This window comes from Lichenostomus cassidix, chromosome 4A (assembly GCF_008360975.1).
Source record: "Lichenostomus cassidix isolate B80296 chromosome 4A, HeHo_3.0, whole genome shotgun sequence".
Classification (NCBI taxonomy): Eukaryota; Metazoa; Chordata; class Aves; order Passeriformes; family Meliphagidae; genus Lichenostomus; species Lichenostomus cassidix.
The window spans coordinates 8,345,797-8,366,043 of NC_139485.1; the positions used below are offsets into that span (position 1 = coordinate 8,345,797).

At 36.9% G+C, this 20,247-nt stretch overlaps 1 protein-coding gene across 7 annotated transcripts in view; it reads right to left on the bottom strand.

Moving 5' to 3' along the window:
- Positions 1-20,247, bottom strand: part of LOC146437424 (phosphatidylinositol-binding clathrin assembly protein-like) — a 29,303-nt gene that overhangs the window by 5,858 nt on the left and 3,198 nt on the right. For 4 of the 7 annotated variants that reach the window (XM_085060409.1, XM_085060408.1, XM_085060407.1 and 1 more), the window contains exons 2-18: positions 15,173-15,315; positions 13,920-13,995; positions 12,989-13,091; positions 12,705-12,798; positions 12,480-12,591; positions 11,393-11,499; positions 10,768-10,809; positions 7,296-7,381; positions 6,096-6,219; positions 5,290-5,426; positions 4,879-4,982; positions 3,918-4,064; positions 3,410-3,469; positions 3,189-3,299; positions 2,390-2,506; positions 2,238-2,268; positions 1,629-1,749 (exon numbers count right to left, since the gene is read on the bottom strand). In XM_085060409.1, coding sequence (XP_084916535.1) covers positions 1,629-1,749; positions 2,238-2,268; positions 2,390-2,506; positions 3,189-3,299; positions 3,410-3,469; positions 3,918-4,064; positions 4,879-4,982; positions 5,290-5,426; positions 6,096-6,219; positions 7,296-7,381; positions 10,768-10,809; positions 11,393-11,499; positions 12,480-12,591; positions 12,705-12,798; positions 12,989-13,091; positions 13,920-13,995; positions 15,173-15,315 — 1,715 coding nt within the window. The remainder of the gene's footprint in view (positions 1-1,628; positions 1,750-2,237; positions 2,269-2,389; positions 2,507-3,188; positions 3,300-3,409; positions 3,470-3,917; positions 4,065-4,878; positions 4,983-5,289; positions 5,427-6,095; positions 6,220-7,295; positions 7,382-10,767; positions 10,810-11,392; positions 11,500-12,479; positions 12,592-12,704; positions 12,799-12,988; positions 13,092-13,919; positions 13,996-15,172; positions 15,316-20,247) is intronic. The other 3 variants (XM_085060411.1, XM_085060412.1, XM_085060413.1) reach the window with 3 other exon arrangements.

The window sequence follows — 20,247 nt, forward strand, 5'->3', positions numbered from 1 at the left end:
ACTCCTCTTTGACCCCATTATATGAGAAGGGCATAGGAACAGAAGCCAAGAAAGCCTGTGACCATCCGGCTTAAGAAGTGAATAGCAACAGATGTTTAGTCAGGTTGATGTTGCCCACATACTAACATCTGATGCCAGCAACATATAATGATAAAAGAAAAATGAAGAGCACCAAAAGGCAGCAATATGTTACATCAGGTTATGTTCACAGGCATGGCGAGGCATGTGCTTCATATTGCCATGCTTTGTTAAGCAGTGCTAGTTATACTGAAACCTGAGTGCTGCATGAAACATTTGGCTATGGGATAGGATGCAGTGGTACATGAATTGGAGGGTTAGTTCTGAGTGCCAGAGGCCAAGCCAGGACACTGAGACCTTTACAGTTCTGGGGCACAGATTTTTTCTGGGGTGCATAGCTGAGCTAGATCAAAATCATCACATCATTAATTGCTGGGAGTTCCAGGCAAATGCGTGAGCAGACACCTGGTATAAAACACTCAAATGCTTAGACCTGATGAACACACAAAATAAGAACATAAGACTTTAAATCCACACTGATCAATGAGTGCTAAGGTACCCTCTATGTTCCAGAAATAAAAATGCATCAGCACTCTAACACCACATTCTAGAGCACCAAGAGGGGATAAAAAGATTGTATGGTCTCAAAAAGTCTCACATAAAAGTGCAATACAACTGCGCCCTCTCATCTAAATTTTTTGGTCTCATTTTTGAGACCAATACTGATTTAATACTCTATTTAACTTTGCTAATCCTAAATGAGCATAGTCATGCAAGAAAAGGAAAAAAGCATTAGAGGCAAAACTTTTCTTATTGCAAAATGAAGTCAGACAGCAGTCCAAAATTCATAGCAAATGTGGTAATTATCCTAATTGTACATATAACTGAGATAAACATTCTACTTCCCTCTAAGACAGCTATATTTTAGAAGTGGTTGATATTTATATGAATATATATGAAAACATACTTGAAAAATCTCTTTTAAAAGCATAGGAAAAGTCAGTTGCCTTCAAATATCCCTCCAATAAATGAAAATTCTTCATTTAAATAACTATAAAAGATATACTTTACATTCGGTACTGTGTCAAAAATATGAAGTTGGTGCTGAACATTATCAAAAGTCCGAAGTGTTGCTTGACCTAATTATTAAGGTGCCTTGCAGAGGTTGCAACAGTGTTTCATGATAAAATTAAAAATGGAACAAAATCTGGAAGAACAGCAGTTTGCCCTTAAAACACATTCTTAGGATTCTTAAAGGTGGATGTTTGTGGGCACATGTGTGTGGGAGGGGGAGTGGGAGCATCTCAAACATGCACATCAGGAATTTTCTGGACTGGGATAATTTGTTTCAGTCCAAAAAGAATTTATGAACTGAGACAGGTAATCAACCTTTCACTTGAGATGTAAATCCCTACTGAACCAGTTTTACAGTGAGGAAAAATAAAGCATGATAAAATCTCTGCCTCATTTAGTATGATCCTATGATCCCACAAGCATTCCCCGCTGCCCCCAGTCTTGTCCCAAATGCCTTTGTTGTTTTTTGTAAGTTAACTCAAGCAGAGAAGCAGCATTTGACAGAATGAAGTGTGATTCCATAGGACAGAACTTACCATGTGTGGAATACTGGGTAAGGGAGTTGGGTTCCACGTGGTTGATGTGCTTGTTTTTGCTTGCCAGTTTGTTCCACCAGTAAGTTTTTTCTCTGTAGGCTGAGACCACTGCATATCTGATCTAAAATGAAACCATGGTGTTAGTTTTCATGGAGGGGTAACAGCTAGAGTAAAACAACAACAGGAAACAAACATGCCTTAATGCATGCACAGAGCTGAAATCTAGGAAGAAACACTCAGGATTTCAGTAATCATTTATGTATTTCTTCTCCAGTACGTGTGAAGTCTGGAGGTTCTGTTTGTGTTAAAACTGAACTATCAGTATTGCACTGTACAACATAATGGTTAACTGGAGTTTGATGTAACTACAAGACCTTTTATAGTGCTTCATAAAAATACTTCAATAAAAACACAGCAATTGCAAAACTAATTAAAGTGAACTACTTCAAAAGTTAAGGCTGACCGTGTTATGGTGACTGACCACAAACACACTGTTCCAATGCATTTATCAATTATTTCAGATTTCAAGAGCTGAGATTCTTGCCATGTTAGTGCCAGAGACTATCAAATAGTCATGTGAGAATATTCTAAGTATATTATTACACTTACTTTTTGGATGGAGTTCCTCCAAAGCCAAGATCTGTGGGGGAAAAGAAACAGACAAAAAATCCTTAAGCATTTTAATTTTGGAGGGAAAAAAAAAAGCTTGTTTTGCTTTCAGTAATGAAAGGGAAAGTTAATTTTAGAAGCTTCACACTTACTTCCTACTAGATTAGCAAGTGAAGAATCAAGGTCATTTGCCAAAATTTTTCCACTTTGCTGGCTGGCTACAGTGGCTCTTTGACTTTGTGGTGGTACTGTAGGTTGCAACACATCATCTAGAAAGTTAAAACCTAAACAAAGGACATAAAAGCAACTGTTAACAAAAAGGTTACATTGTATTTAATAAACTACATCTATAGGCCAGGGAGGTATTTTCTCTACAGAACACTAAATTGAGTATTTGTATGTGAGAGTTCAACATGATGAAAGTATTTAAGACTTTGATAGAAGCACAGTTTAATTTCTTTTTTTTTTTTATGGAATACTGTATTTTATCTACTAATCTAAAAGAAAAAGTTAACTGTACTTCAACAATACTTTGTTATATAGAAGAGCAAAATTCTAACTCAGGTATTCTTCAAGCAACACACACAACTAGTTCTGTACTTCTGCAAGTGCAATGCCTCTCAATGGAGTCAGAGGGAAGTCATTACTACATATCAAGAGAAAGCACAGAAGACAAATGAACACGAGCTTACCCGTTAGGAGACATCCAGTGGGCCACGTTCAAAGTTCATCCCCCCAGAGAGAGAGGAAACAGTTATTACAGAGAGAATGAGATCAGTCAAAGCTAATTTAAAAGTAAATAACTACAGATGAACTGATTGCCTATTATCAGCCCATAATCACCTTGCAAATGTATTAAGTTATTAAATTTTCAACTGCAATAGCAATTATGCTGAATTGTTAAGCAACTGTTGCCTGTAGGGTATAAATTAGTCATAAGGCAGTTTTTACCACTTGCAGTCCTGTATTCTGGTGCTGTAGATTTTCCTCCAAAAACAGCATCAAAGTCCACATTAATTGTTGAAGTGGTGGTACTCGGAGGAGCTGAATGAAGAGGAAAACCTGGAAAAAAAAGTTGAGTAATGAAATACACCCATAAAACAATCACTCATTCCAGTAAAACCAGAAAGTTTTAAAATACAAAAAAAATTAAAAAAAAAAAATCAAATTACCATCAACAGTCACAGGATGATACACAGAAGCATATGTTGGTTTATGACCACTAAAGTCATCTTTGCAAAAGAAAGAAGAAAATAAGATCAGTTTTAAAGAGAAAAAGAAAGAGGGAACCCAACAATTAAGTCTGCCATTAAAAATTAAGAATTTTTAATATTATAAAAAGGTTTTTTTATATACAGATTTAAAAAGCCAAGTAACTTCTGCATTCCTCATTACAAAAGAGAAAAGAGGTTGCAGTTTGAAAGAAATCAGCAGATTTCAGCAACACTGCAAGTCTTAGGACATCTAGGCTGGGCAAGCAGAACAAAATAATAATTTTTTACAATTATAGAGATAAATGTTTAAGGAAACGTATAATTTACAACACCTGGATTTAATGCACCATTTTCACATGTTAATAAAAAGTGAAGATTGGCCCAAACCATAAAAGATTACATGGCCCACTTTATTAGCATTACTATCTCCAGTTGCAAATAAATTACATGGAGTTTGGTTTTTTACCACTAAACAGTTCCACTGTTTGTTTGGAGGAAAAAGAAGAATTGATGAAAGGGGTGGCAGATTTTACAGCTTCTTCAACTGGCTTCATATCAAAGATGTCCAGATGAGGTGGAGAACCAACACAACCATTTGAAGACGAGAAAGGACCTTTCAGATGCAGAAGTGAAGGAAAGAATACAGAGTACACATAATGGAAAAGAAAAACAGACTGAAATGACTGAATATGAGAATCTCTAGACAAAGTCAAATTGTAACTAATCCACCTAATGATCTGCCCATTTAGATCTAAATTTTCAGCTTCAGACAAAAATCCTAACAGCTTTCTATTAAGGGAAAATAATTCTAGTATTGACATTGGGTGGGAGGGGGAGAATGATAGAATATACATCAAAGAAGTGAGACACTACAGTTTTGGCTTCAATAATCTACTTTTTAAATAGCATATAAAGGTATCAACAACATATTTAAATACTAACATTTACCATGGTGTTAACATTGCCTTCTTTTGCCATTTAAGCCATTTCTTTGACATCTAACCTGACTATCCTTTGGAAGGACAGGTGAAGAAACTGGGGGTCCACAGCTTTTTAACAAGTTACCAACACCTTTTACATGAAAAGTATATTAAATATGGCTTAAATGAAATTTAAATACTAGTCCAGGATCTTTTCAGTTACACCTGCTTAAGTTTTATTTCCCAGTATTTTTCAACTTTGATCTTTAGTCACATTTCTTCTCCCTGTCCCCTTCACTGAACAGTTCCATTTCTTTATTCCATCAAAACTAACACTATGTGTTCAAGAAAGTGTGTCAGAGTTTTCAGATGATTTATTTCATATTTTGTAATAAATGTCTGGATGCAAAATAGTTAAGGTTCATACTTAATTGAATCTGCATACTAAACCTTTTATTCTAAGAATTCCCTTATTATTTAGACAGTCAAATCAAGGTATGAGCTCACCTCCCCAAGCACTGCTTGCTGATGTTGATATAGCTGGAGTACTTTGCACAGTTGGAACAAATGCAGGTTGAAGATCAAAAAGATCACTAGAAAGGTTGGGCATGCTGAATAAAAAATGAGAGAGAGAGAGAAAAATATGAAGATATGTAACAGGCATTGTATTCTTGGCTTTTATGAACACTCATACCAACTCATTTCCTCTTAGTTACTAGCAGTCCATTAACAAGAGAGGTATAACAAATTGGTAATTAAGCCCTTACTGACTGATACTAAAATTCCTGTGGGTATGCCAAGAAAGCATCAGCAACAGGCACCTGGGAGGTAACTAGGATCACAGTTTTGCAGTTGATTGTGGAGCTACAGGGCAGTGCAGCAATTTCTGCTTCTTTCAGAAAGCAAAGTATCTCTCACCTATTTGTTGTGGGTGCTGGTGCAGCAAAGAGGTCAACAGCTACAGTGGTATTCACACTTTTTCCTGATAAAGTGCTTGGGGATGCTGATGTGGAAGTGGAATTTGATACTACAGAGATCTCTCTTAATCGCTGCTCCTGAAACATGAGAGACAGCTGCCATTTTAATAATAAACTAATAAAAATTATTAGTTTATTAACACTTCAGTCCTGGAGACCTTTCCCAAGAAGAAAATTGTAATTATCATTTTAATAAATAAAACAGTTATTCTTCTGTAAGGTCCTAAAAATAATTTTAAAAAAATGAAATTAAAGATATGAGTACTTGTTTTAACCAAGAATGTAAAAATCAAGGTGAGACTTGATGTTTTAAATAATTTTTTTTTTAATCCATAACTGTCTGGAAGTAAATCACTTCTAGTCAAGCTACACATTCTAGTCTCCCCCCCATAATCACTCAGGGAAACAGCTCAATGGACCTTTGATCAGGGATACTCATCTCCCTGCTTCACGGATATCTTTATAGTTCAATTCAGATGTCCAGAAACCAGAGTGGCAACGTGTAGCCCAATAACACAGCAGCAACATAACAATCTTGTTTACATTCATTTCAGGTTTACATTCCTCACTACGTCTAGATAGGAGCACTGCATTTTTACAGCACAGGTCAAAGCACATGTGTATATTTTACACAGCTCATATGCCTCACATAAAACACTCAGTGACCTTGCAAGCTTCCTCACCATACACTATTTTATCCAGTTACTAAAAAATCTTAGAATACGAAACCTGTTAAAAACATCATACCTTAAGTGCCTGCAGTCTAACTTGTTCCTCCTCCAATGCCTGCTGCTTTTCTTTCTCATCCATCCGGCTGAATGACATTCCTGTATTGGCAAGTGTAGACACAGCACTGGATAGGGCACTAGCTCTAGAAACAGCAATAATTTAAAAAAATGTTATTAAAAAAAACACAGTCAGGTATACATCACTTCCAGTTTAATCATCAAGTGCCTTATCTAGTTGTGTGCCATCCTTCTCCCCAGTCACTTCTTCCCTTACTCTCTGGTTCATAAAAGCAGACACCCCAAAACCAGTTTGGTGACAAAGAGGCACGAGTACACAGAGTGACTCCCTCGAGTTTCAGTGGGTAGGAAGTGGAAAATGTGGAACATAGCAGTTGTCTTTTCTCTTTAAAGTTATCTAGACTATACTGGAATGTTATTCAAATGGCAGAGGCATAGAAAGCTTGTTTGTACATTATGTAATAGCAAAGAAAGCATAGAAGTTATTGCCTATTTATTATACATATGAACAGAATATTGTGGCAGTGAATCCTTAGATTCTTAAAAAAATCTGAGGAAAAAGACAGCAAATTGGGAACATAACTCAGTCTGATACATTTATCAGTATTTACCAAGTTTCTGTGGGAGAATGTCTATGCCAAACAAGATCTCACTATTCAGTCAGAAGTATTTTCATACATACTGATACTGTACTTGACAGGAGTAACACAGTTCCTTTCAGCACAACACATCTAAGCTAATTTGGCTGTTCTGAGAAGGGACTGAAGAACTTTTATGAGAAGGTTAGGATAAATTCATGGTCTGAGAGATAGACCATGAATATATAAATAATAACAATTCAGATAAATACCATCCTATCTTGGGTAAGAAGAGTATAAAAAATCTAAACACTTCATAAATCTTACAAGTCAAAGGACTTTAAACAAGTAAAAGCTAAAAAGAATAATCTACAGGTCTCAGCTCAGTGGTTTATTACAGTGTAATCAGGAGTCTGTCTGAGACCCAGGCAGACATACCTACATTTCAAATGCCACTAAGCTATCAGACTATTACTCACTAGAGGCTTCATTTATATTTCTAGGAAGACACATTTGGAAGTGAATAAAAACCAAGAAGACCAAATGACTGAATCCTGAAATTTGTTAGAATGGTGATGACAAATCTTAAGTATGGGCATTGTTGTAATTCATTGGGTGCTCACCTGCTGGCAGCAGAGACTTCCTTTGTTTTCTTTCCCTCCACAGAAGCCAAATGCTGTTCCAGTGCCTCAAGCAAGCTGCTGGGTGCCTAAAATTAAAAGTATTTATAAAAACACTGCTTCTATCAACACATCATTGTTTAGTACACAGATTCGTCTTCTCACCAACTAAAACCAAACAAAAACTCACACATCAGTAATTGTGCCTTTGGGTTTTGCTGCCATCCTACACACAGAGATTCTATCTATTCAGTGGTGGTACTTAAAAGGAGTGGGACCACAGAGGCACGAAGGATGGATTCCCCCAGAGTGGCTCTGCTTCTGTGCATGCAAGATAGATTCTTTGTTTTGGCAACACTATTTCCTATGTTAAAATTTACTGAATAACCGGAGCTGATTAACTGATTGACTCCCTTAAACTTACAGAAGTCACAAAATGAAGACCTGGAATTTCTGATCTACTTTTCCAAGTAACAACAAAAACCCAATCACTCTCCATTCAAATATTTATAGTCAAAGGCTTGCAGTAGAAACACCTGACAACTGCAGGACATTAGGTTTGATAAAACAGGGAGTCAAATTCAATCTGATCCCAAGGACACTCCTGCAGACTGAATAGCTATTCAACATGTAACTGTACAATGGAGCCAACTCAATTACTTTCAGTGAAATAAATCCTACTGCTGATTTAGATGAAGGGCATGTACCTCTAAATTTTAAATCTATTTGCCAGCTCAGTCCTCCTCACCTGGCAGGGTTTCAGAGACATTAAGCCTCTCTTACCACTTGCCAACTTTCAGCAGGTAGAACAGATATGACAGGCATTGTTTGGAGGAAAAACAAACTTGCCCTTGCTAGCCCTTCTGTACCAAAAGCTAGAACAAGGCATTTCCTGGAAAGAGGAAAAATATTATTCACACAAAGCTTTGGCAAGCTCCCCTTTGAAATACTAAGCACAATTCTAGCTTCTCACTTTCATTGAAGGCCAATTCAAGCTAGATGAATCAAGTGATGAAAAAAAGACGCAATTAAAATAATCCTATAAAACTGCTTGTCTTAAAATGAAGACCTGAACTTATATTTCTTAAGTAGAGCAAGGTAAGGTAAGACAGTGTAGTTACCTCAGCGACAGGTCATGAATAAATTCAGCATTTGACCCAGACAGCTAAACCCCAAGGGGGACGTTTTGAAATGCCCTTTTGGAAAGGTATCAGGGGGGAAAAAAAATTAAAAAAAAAATAAAAAAATCAAACCTCCCCATACTTTTACCTTTCAGAAGGCACAACAGCTTGCAAAAGGCATTGCATGACACAGCTGCTTAGATAATCTTAGTAACAGGAGACTGTGCCCTAATTCCCGAAAGCTTCTCTTCTCTTTTTCCTCCCAAAGCCACTCAAACTTATTTGTATGGAAATGCATATTCTTACTTACTTTTTCTAAAACCCTCCGAACAACCCCCTCAACCACAAGAGCTAAACCCAACAATCCAGTAAGCTCCTCTGAACTTTCTCAATACTGCAGACACCCAATAGAACATCAGACTTTGAGTGAACAGGGTAGTTTTATGTCAGAAATTATGCCTGGGCTAATCCAGCCATTGACTGTATTTCATGATTCACGTCCATCCCCCATCCATTCACCGCCCAAAGACACATGACAGACTAACATCCATACAGAGGGAAAGGACCCAGTTATGTTCATGAAATACAGGAACAGCTATAAACAGAAAGCAACATCACTGTGAAACAGGGCATCTACAAAGGAAAGTATTTTTTTCATAGAAACAGGCAAAAGTGGCAGTGTTAAGAAATTCTAGGAAGTAATTTTGAAGTGGCATTAAATGGATGTACAGTTATTCAACTCATATTAAATGCCATGAAATTTTCTAAGTGGAATGTTTAACAGTAGCACTGAAATTGCCAAAATACACAGGATGCTGAGGTCTACCACCAGTTCAGAGTTGCCTTTCTCATGTAAGTGCACTTAGAACAAAACAGCTGAGCTATTAGAAATAAAATGTTGTGGGAACAGTAGACACTAAGGATTTTTTTCACTGAAAGGTTCAGATAAAAAAAGCAGCAAAATGAAGTTAAATACCCCTGTTCCCAGTAAGTAAGAACCCCCCACCTGCTTTCAAGAGCCTCATAATGACCCAATTAAGTGGACAAGTGCACACTAACCCAGTGAGGTATAAATAACTTCAGACTTGAGTATAATGTGATTAGCATAATACAGCCCAGCTGAATACTGCAGTACCAATCAAAAGACTAAGTATGACGCTAAGATCAAACACCAACAGAAAACAAACTGCTGTTTTCAATCATTACCTGCTCTTACCCTGATGGTAACAGTCACATTTCTTTTCTACCACAGAGGCAAGTTCTTAAAGTGATTAATATTAAATGCTAGGAGCAAGCATTAGAGATTCATACTTTGAAGCATGCATGATTTCAGATGGAAATCATACTGTAGGCAGTAATGAACACCACTGACAATGGAAGTTTGTGGCTTAGGTTTGATTTCCATATAAAAAAAGACACTGATTAAGTTTAGACAAATCCTCACTCTAGATATATTTTTACATTATTAACCCATGAAATTTAATTTCATGAAGGTAGTGTAGGATTAGATGTGACTGTTCAAAGCTTACACATTTTATTTTTAGTTTCTCACTGACTGCACTCCAACAGCTCCAGTAGTCAAGTGCTCTAAGGCACTGCAGTTTGTACCCAAGTCTCCTCAGGCTGTTTATTCCACCCAGCAGGTGCTACAGAAATAATGACAAACACTCTGCTCTGCTAGGTTGGCCCCAGGTGAGAAATAAAACATCCATGTAAACTGAAGGGACTCACAAAGAATAACCTTGTTCACCTCTGTGGACTATCAGTGTTTCCTGTTCACCAGGTCAAGCCATTTTCTCCCTTCCCTTCTTGCCCATCAGTTTATCCTCACTGGAAGGTGTTTCCCTGCATTCCACCTTCCAGGCTGAGTTTTCCAGCATACAACCTGCACTGCACATGTCCCTCATACTACTGAGTAATATCCAAGTCAACATTAAGAGCTGATACAGAAACATCAAATTTATTCTTCAGGCTTTAGGGGACAGAAAAAAATTTCAACTGAACCAAGCCACTGTCATCTTTAAGTATGCTGAAAGACATTAAATTGCAGTGAAATCAAAGGTTTTCCTCTAGGCATGGGAAGATACTTGTGGCTTACCCACCAAGGAATCCTCTGTGAGAAAAAACAGAAGTTCTTGAAAAATACTATTTTCTGTGAGTTTTATTGCGTAAAACAATCAAAAAATTTCATTCAGAGCTGCAAAACTAATTGAATACATTTAATGCATGTGAGAAGTTACTCTACATATTTCCCATATATAAATATATAGAAGAGAATACAGATTGTGATACACACTAATCTTTAAAAACAAAGAAAAAATAATTGGGTTAATCAATACGCAATGTACACTGACCTGAGTAAGATCTGGAATGTCACCCTGATCAATTCCAACTTGCTGGGTTTACAAAAAAAGAAAAATAAGTACATTACTACAAGCAGTGGCAATGAAAATAAAAACCAGCAATGTCTGAATGTTACATAGAAACTAGCATATTAAAAAGGGATATTCAGAACTTTCTGAAATAGTAGAAGTTCCTCGAGGAACACACCTTGGAAATCATAGATGAATTAAAACTGCATCTCAAGGCAAACTCAACTTTTCATCCAGCCTAACTTTCATGCAGAAAAGCCTACTAGAAGCATTAAGAACAGCCACTTTGCTTACTGAAATCAGGTCTCCATTTTTTAGCACCTACATCAAAGAAGAGCCCTATAAATATCCTTAAATTCACTGTAACATTCAGTCCATACATTTTCGACAATTCCTAATATTTGTAACAACACTTCAGAAAGTTTATTATGTGGTTTGGCTAATAAACAGGATACCCAAGAATCTTTAAAATACCTCATCTCTAGAATACTTCCTTGCATAGTGAAGTTAAGCAAACAATCTGTTTGAAGGCGTTTTTATGAATATTGATATTGTACCAACACAGACAGCTAAATTATATCCTTTCCATACACACAGATTTATTTACCTCTGCTACTTTGAGGAACTCTGACAATTTGGTCATTCTGGCTAGAAATTTTTTGTAAATATCCAAGCCTTCTTTGCATTGGTTCTTCTTCATATCAAAGTATCTTTCTGAGGATGCAAATAAAACTATTGTAAGATAATACCCTCCCCAGCGAAAAGCTGACACAGTATTATAAAAGTTAATTTGAGACAAGCTTCAGTAAGAGAACAGAAAGGAGTAACTCAAAATACCTGAAACCTTTTGTAATAAGTCAGTCAATACAAAACCACTGATTTTGCTGTTTCAGTGTATTAGACTATAATGCATGGATGTGAATCAGTGCAAATGGTTAAATTAGGTATTATGGTGAATATTTTCAGAAAGACAAATTATTAGCTGGCAATGAGACAAATTATAATTTGAAAATATTTCTGGTATTTGTTTACCTTTTTAGACCCTGTATGAATTCATTTTGATACCGAAGTGGCTACATATACAGAACTGACCTACCAAAAGGAGCATCAACCACATCCTTCACTTTTTATGGTTTTACCCTGTATATTTACAAATATGTCACTGAGTAAAAACTGATGGATTAACAGAACAAACTGATGGCTTAATTCATAAATTTGCTTAGATAGTAATGAAAAGGCTTAATTAAGAGCTTATCACCCTTTTATAAAAACTCCTACATTTCATCTTATCAGCTCAGGCAGGTTCAGCTACCAGTCAAGCTGACCAGTCAAGCTTTAAAGAAAGTACAGGAAAACAGAATTCAGCCATACTGTGAGTATATTAAATACTCAAAACACCACATATCTCACAAAGCCTTTACAGTCCAATTGAAAAGGTTATTCACTGCACTTTTATGGTACCTTTGTTTCAGTATCACCAGTCACCCTCTCATTTCACTTTCTGTTTCAACATGTATTCTTCCAGGCAGAAGTGGATGTGTAAGCTTATGCTCCTGGCCACTAAAACTAAGACAGGCTTAATTTAACAGCAATAGAGCAGAGACAATTTATTTAGGAAACTGCAGACAGAAATTGTCTTTTATTTTCTCAACATCTTTCACAAAAATACGAAAGCTAAAAAAATTCTCACATACCTAAAAGATTAATAATCCCCTCATTGTATGCTGCAAAAAGTCTAATGGAATCTTTAAAGAGGAGCATAAAGGCAGCATTTATAACACCATTTGTTAGTTCATTTGGATTTGCCTGTGTAGAAAGCAATGAGAAAGTAAATTAGTATTTAACAAAATAATGGAACTCTCACTTCAAAATGAGAGAGTCCTACTTAACACTGAGCTTAAAGTGTTCAGCTCACTTACATCAAAATCAAGGAGTGCATCAAGTTGGTTCTGTATGATTGGAAGGGTTTTCAGAAGCTTTTCAGGATTCATAGTTCTCATCACTCCGTCTATCCTACAGAGTAAAAGACACACATTTACAAGATACAGAGACCTCAGTATACATTGTACTGTTTCAGCAATACAGTATTGCATCAAAGGACCAAAAGAACACCATTCTATGACAAGCTCAAGAACAACTGTCTCCCCTTCTCCCTCCCACCACAATAGGAAAGATCAAACAGAAGTAGCAGTAATAGTCTTACCCTCTTTTCATTTTGGTGAAGTCAACTGCTACAAGCCTATATGAAAGTGCTTTTTCATTCAAGTATCTGCTGTATCGCCTAATGAAGGTAGACATATCATAGCCTAAAAGTTAAGCATTTACAAGTTAGACATTTTGAAGGGGTACAGTTTTTCAATTCTTTTCAAGAGCTATTCTTCTCCTAGCCTGTTTTACATCAGCTTGCATAAAAAGTCCTTCCTAGGCCTTTCCAGAATCTTGAGATGCGATGCATGTTAGTTTCTTCCCAAGTTGCTAAGATTAGGAACACATTTGTTGCAAATATGAGAATAAACACCTAAACACATTAAAATATTAGACAAGAACCAAGCATAAAAGACCAGGCAAGCACCAGTTCTTGTTAAAATGTTCTTGAAATTAGAATAAAAGTATATTCCTAGTAAAATGCTGAAGAGTTTGGTAATTTATCTGCCATTCCTCAAAATTCATAAAAATCTAAAAAAAAGTTTTCTACCATTAGCAAGTAATTAAAGGACTTATCAGAGGTTTGAAGAAGTTCTCACTATTGATACAGCAAATACTAGCTACCATTTCATGCACCTTAACAGTAAATATTTACTCCCGAGGCTTTAAAATGCAATGAAAACTTATGGTATTGATAATTCATCAGGTTTATTCTAATGAGCATCAAGAGTTTACTTTGTAAAATTTACAGCTGTGTGTGTGCCATGCTACATACATTATAAACAAATTTCTAGCACTCACCTAGGTAACTCAGAATCTCACTTTCCCTGTGTCTGCATTCTTGGTTGGACACTCTTTGGTGTCTCATGCAATAAAAATTGTAATACCCTTCCATTTTAACTTCATTTGGCTCCTAGCTTGGACTGACACATGCACCATCACAGAGAAAAAAAGCTGTAGAGTTGTTTCCTTCAGTGAAAGATCCTTACCCTGCATGGCACTTTTGTCCAGGTAGTTATTTAAGTTGAACAAAGTGTTTCGGGATGCAAGATACTGGATAAAGCGCTGTTGATGAAGAAAAAGTGGAGAATAATTGTTGTGAGAGGCAAAACATAGAAGCATATCACAAGAAAACTACACTTGTAACTGTTTCTAGTAAACTTTATCAACAATAGAAATTAGTTAAAAGGGAAAAATTGCGAGGAAAACCTGAAAATACTCATTATCAAAGCCTCTGTAGTCCAAAACACAATTTGGCAAAAAAATAAAATTTAAACTAAAAAAAAAAGACATCACAGCCCATGAATAAAATACTAATAATGCTAGAGGAAGCTTCTTAGTTAACTTTGTACTTTAGAATAGACAAGCTCGAAAAAACAAAACAAAAATACTATTTGCATTATCCAAGCTCCTGAAGTTTGGCCCAGCTCTACTGCTGTAGTGTGAAGAGCACACTATGCTTTAAAGGTCATTTCAGTGAAGCTCACTGAGCTTTGCAGAGAGGAGGAACACCAAGCTTTCACAGCAGTTTAATGGCTGGAAGGTATTCTGAAGAATGATCACTTCAGTATTACCAGTTGTCAACAATAATTTAAGTCAGTGACCACACACAGGTTCAGGGCTGTTACCTGACCAAAGTTTAGCTTTTAACATAACAATTGTGCAAGAGAGACCACATTTTTAACACCATGGTATTTGACCAGAAATTTTTAATAAATTTTGATGAAATAACTTAAGTGAATTAAATGCAGTAGCAAGATGATTCAGAGGAATGTTAGTAGCAACAACATATGAAGACTCAGCCCATTAGATGATGTCTTGCAAGATCAAATATTCTACACACCATATTCCTCTCCCCTTCAGCAAGCATTCTTTCTTATCTGTTATTAGGTTGGCTGCACATTTATGGAGTGCTAACAAGACTCTTCTGCTGTGCTCTTACTGATAAACGCTACCCTAATGAACCTCATCAGAAGGTTTTCAAGTCTTTATTCTAGAAAAGTCACTCATTATTCCCTCACAGACCAACCCAGATACCTGCAAGGTAAATTGCAAACAGTAATATATTTTCATATTGAAGTAACAAAGGAATATTTTTTCCTCTGGACAAATACTTTACAGCCATCAGCAGAGGAAAAACAAACACCTTTGAAAAACTGAAGCATATATCTAATGCTTTACAGATTGAGACAATTTTTTTAAAACTCTCAAGGAGAGTTTAGCAGAACAGATCATGTCTTACCTCATTTCCATACATCATGAGGTGGTGTGTTGTAATTAGAGCTTTGAACACTACAACCCAGCTACTGTTTGCAGTTCTCTCAAAGAGTGTGTCTGCCAGCTGTGGAATATTCACATTCATTTCATTTGTGCACTGTATTAGATCTAAATTAAAGGTTAAAAAACAAAAAAAAAAAATCAAAGCATTACACTCAGTTACATGCTCAAAGTGGATCAACACAGTATTTTGGTTTTTACATTGAGAATTCACACCAGAAGCATTAACTTCAGTTCTCTGTTTAAGAAGCGATTTTTGGCCTTTACCCTCCTTGCTCAGATTCACTACATTTTACTGAAAGACTCCAAGTATGAACTTCAAAGGCATTTCAATGGTTTAACGGAGTCCCAATATCTCATCAATAAATAACCTGTTCCATTAGAAACACAGTGGAGCCCAAATTAGTCTCTGCAAGCCACTGTGAGCAACCTTCTGGATGCTCAATGCCTGAGGCCACTCAATCTAACAAAAAAAATGAAAATCTGAGAAGCAAGGAAAGGCTGAGACATCCCAACCTTGTGAGACCAACAGGCAGCACAATCCTGCCACTCTGACCTAGGCCTGAGTACTGACACACGATGGCAAATGAGGTGCCACAAATCTGTATAACAAGCCTCTTGTCTTTAAGAATCAAGAGCAAGAATTTGCATCTATCCACCCTTCCACTTAACTTAAAAAAAAAAAAAAACCTGTTCACCAGCCTACTCAGTATTTTGCGGTGGGTCATGGTAGGTCTTAGGCTTTTGCATAAAAAAAAGCTCTTTGTGTCTTAGACTGACAATCAACTCAATGGTAGAACATTAACTTGGGAGGTCAAGACTGAGAGGTTCAAGCCTCTGCCTGAGATTTGGTACAGAATCAGAACAGGCTCGAGTGGACACATGGGAAGAACACCTGCCTGAGAAGGCTAGAGAAGGTACTGGATGAGAAAAGAGCAAAGAACTGAATCCAGGACTACTCTAAACCCCTCCAGACATGCACATCAGATATTTCTTCTCTCTCTGTACTAAATTTGGCTCAGGTGTGATCAAAGTACACCCTAAGGACTAGGCAAGGCCAGTAAAACAAATGTCTAGTTTGAAAAGCTTCCTTTGTGGCCTCTCATTGAAGCTGAGGCTGTGAGCAGCCCGTTGGTAGCAGAGCCCATTGCTGCTTGTGAGGCTCATCTGGATAAGGAGCTGAAGAAGGGCAGGTGCCTGGGAAGCTGGGCAGCAACTGAATTCCAAGGTGCTGGCACCACTGAAACAGCCAACTGCTTTGCCTTAGAAGCTCCAGGGAGAGGACAGACTGTGTTATCATAAGCAATTTAAACATGAACTTAGAGCTCACACATTGATAGTTTAGGACAAAATATTTCACAAAAATACTGCATCTAGAATTAATATATTTCTAATGCACAGAATATATTACAGGTGTACCTTAAAGATCAGGTTATTAAGAAAAAAGTCCTTTAATAAAGGACCACTGTTTAAAACAGTTTAATTACCAGAGTAATTTTAACAGAGTAGAGAATTTTAGATAGTATTTTATCAAGGTAAAAAGCTATATAACACGACTTCTAATAAGTTACTAATTTCATTCAGATGTCAGAGGTTTCCAAGTATGTACAAAACATGAAAGTTGGGATGAAAACTTTCACTCTTATTAGCACCACACAAAAATGTTGAAATAACAGCACAAAAAGAAAAACCCTGGAAAGAAGCTTATATGCAAGCTATACATCAAAACCCTATTGCTGAGTAATATTCAAATAGTTCAATATTTACAAAGGTGAAGTTTCTCAAAACCCAAGTAATTTGTTAGCTACTGCACCCTACTCACAGCTGTATCATCATCGGATACTCTGTCAAATTAAGAAGTACTTTAACCTAGAAGTCCAACCAGTCCATAGGCAATTATTGCCCTATACAATGAAGCAAGTCCCAATCCCTGAATTTATACATAGAAAAATATTAAATTATAATTCAACAGCCTCATCAACTGAATGAGAACTTTGTTATGACATTTCTAAGTAGCTCTCTCAAAACACACTGAGGCAACTAAGTCTTCCTAAATCCAGTCAGTTTATAGTTAAGCACTATAGAGATACATGGAAAATACTGAGCAGAATCTAAGAGCAGCAGCTGATGTGTCTGTACCCAGCACAGAAATGTTACAGGACTATTGTTAAGTCCTATGCTCAGTTTACAAAAACCAACCAACCAATAAAAAAGAAAACAAACCAACCAACAAAAATTCCACAAACTCTACAAAGAGCAATACCTATAACACTAGGCAACAGTTAAAGAAATTCCATTGATCTGCTGAGCCAAGCTATTTTCTTTCATATTTTGGCAGCACACTCCAGGGAGAGTTCAGTCCTGTCACCTTCCCTCAAGCTAAGCTCTCCCAGCAGATGTTCCAGCAGACCCAAAGATGATGCTAACACTGGGAGATCCTTCACACATTCTGATGTCTACAACTGCCATTGAGTGTTCTTGCAGTGCTGCTCAGGCACAATGTGGTAGGAATTCTACTGTTAGCACCTGCATCCTACGCTCTAACCAGTGATCTGTCCTCAAGCCCCACATCCATAAAACAAGTTTCGGCCTATGCCAGAATAAAGGTTTACTTCCACAAGAAGCCATGCAGATGCCTATGTTCAAAACACAAAACTAAAGTAAGTCTTCTGTCAAGTGACAGTATCAGAGTGGAGCTGACAGAGCCCTGGTGTATTTGAGAAGCTCCTTTGTTACAGTTTCATTCTCAAGTGTGGGCACTTCTGTGGAAATGCTAGGAAGTTTTTCCAGCAGGTGCTACTTGCTTCTCTAAGACACATGCCTGTCCATTTCAAAAGGCAACCAAAATGAAATACTTCCCACAGGCAGGGCCACTAGGAGTCTAATTCAAGCTGTGCCTGAGGTTCGAGGGCCTGAGTGAGCTGCCAGCCCCATGCACTTGAGACACTCGCTGAAGATGACACTCACTGACTGCCCTGAAGACAATTTTTTACAGGGGTTACTCAGCACAGCGTGGTCTTTGATTCTAAAATCTCCTTCAACACCCAAACACATAAACCAAAGTTACCAATATTGAAGAACACACGCTTAGACAAATAAAATGTCTCTAAAATACTAGACTAAGCAAAAAATCTCAGTGCATTTTATAGGTCAAAACTGGACCTTCTTAACAGTGTTGCAAAAGCACAAGTTTAAAAAGAAGGCTACTTCAAGGCTTCAGTAAGGCTACTTGGGGTAATTTTAAAAATTATTATTTTACAACTAGTAATAAAAATAAAGCTGGCATTGCATTTTAATTCTACAATTGAGATACTTTAAAAGAAAAGCAAGTGCCACTTCTCTAATATGATTCTTCTAAGTCTGCGACAGGAGTATCTATACAGAGACAACTGCAGGGATCTATTACAGCTGGTGGCACAGAAGGAAAAGGCTATTATCCCCATACATCTGGAACTATAAAGCAACACATGCACCTGAGAGACTGACAGCTGGGCAACAGTAACAGGGATGTTGGCAGCAAAAACTGGAATGAAACGAATAGTGTGAGTGATGCTCATTTTCTTATCGCAGTACTTACATAAACACTTCACAACTCAAAGCATTTTGCCAATTACCCAGAGGAATCATTTCAACTGCAAGTGAAACTGTGGTGCTATTTCTAGAATGGAATTTAGAAACATGTTAACATCACACAAGGAAAAAAAAAAGGAAAAAGAAAAAAAAAAAAGTTAAAAAAAAGTCAAAATCAAACAGCTTTAAACCAGAAGAGTACCATAGGGGTTTTCAAGCAGCCTGGAAGAGCTGTGGAAATCTTACTGCCTGGAAGGGTACTGAGGATTTCTTTTCCACAATTCATCTGAAATACTGGCACATCATCTGTGAGGCTCTTTAAAGAACAGCATGCATAAATCCAGAAATTTAAAAGAAAATAAAATATACATATATCAGGTTTTTGGAAATTTCTCTGCCAGGCACCGACAAAAACTGACATACTTTTCAACTTTTAAGTAACAGGAAAAGTAATAATTTTCTTGGGTCAGGAATCTCTCTCATGAGAACTATAAATACATAAGTTAAAGGCAACCATAATGGTTTAATACTAACATATTTCTTCCATTTTGTCACAGGAGTGAAACTGCTCTAAGACAGATGTAAGAATTAAGACCATTTTCCTCAGTCCCAGCAGTCTTAAAAAAAACCCCCACATTTTCTTCTAGAAAGTTGCATCACAAATGGCACATTACAAAAATGCAAAACATCAGAGCCACTTCAGACAATTTTCTCAGTGTAGCCAAGGAATGCAATATTTTTACTGGAAGACTTAAAAGATAGCACTCTGCTGTTACACACATTTTTATGCCCATGTGCTCTTCGAGTGCACATTTGAGAGCAATCTTTAAGTTTCAGTTATATAGTAACAGCTAAATCTGAACTTTGAGTTACTTTACCAGAAGCAAAGCAATTCAGCTACTCTGTCCCACTCCCCCACTGAACAAGGATACAGGACAGACAGCCCATAAAGTTTTTTTAAAAAGCTACATAAAAGCCCATTTATACATTTCAACAATATTAACTATCTTTTCATTCAAGTTAAATTTCTCCAATTATTGTACTGAAAAACTTCACAAATTACTAAAGAACTTCATTTGAATGACAGCCACCAGTCTGTGTAAAGAGTTCAAGAAAATGCCTTTGTCCTGTACTACAACTTACAGATCTCTGCAACAACCACACTGCATCAGCATTCACTTGACAGTCAAAAGCTCTGGCTGCCAAAAGAAAGAATGGGCAGTACCAGAATTACAGTGCCAGAATTACCACTTCTTAGAAGGTTTCCAAAGCTTGTACACATATGGGAGTTCTAAGTTTTGATTAGCAACATTAACCACCTTCCCCTCCCGTGTGCTTCTTAAGTGGGCTGTATATAAGTTAAACAAAAGCTGTTTTTTCATTACTGTGTTGACTTAAAAGTTTAAGCTACAATTAATTTAGGGGGTTGCTTTTTCCAAGTTTTGGTCTACACTGAGGTCTACTCTGCCA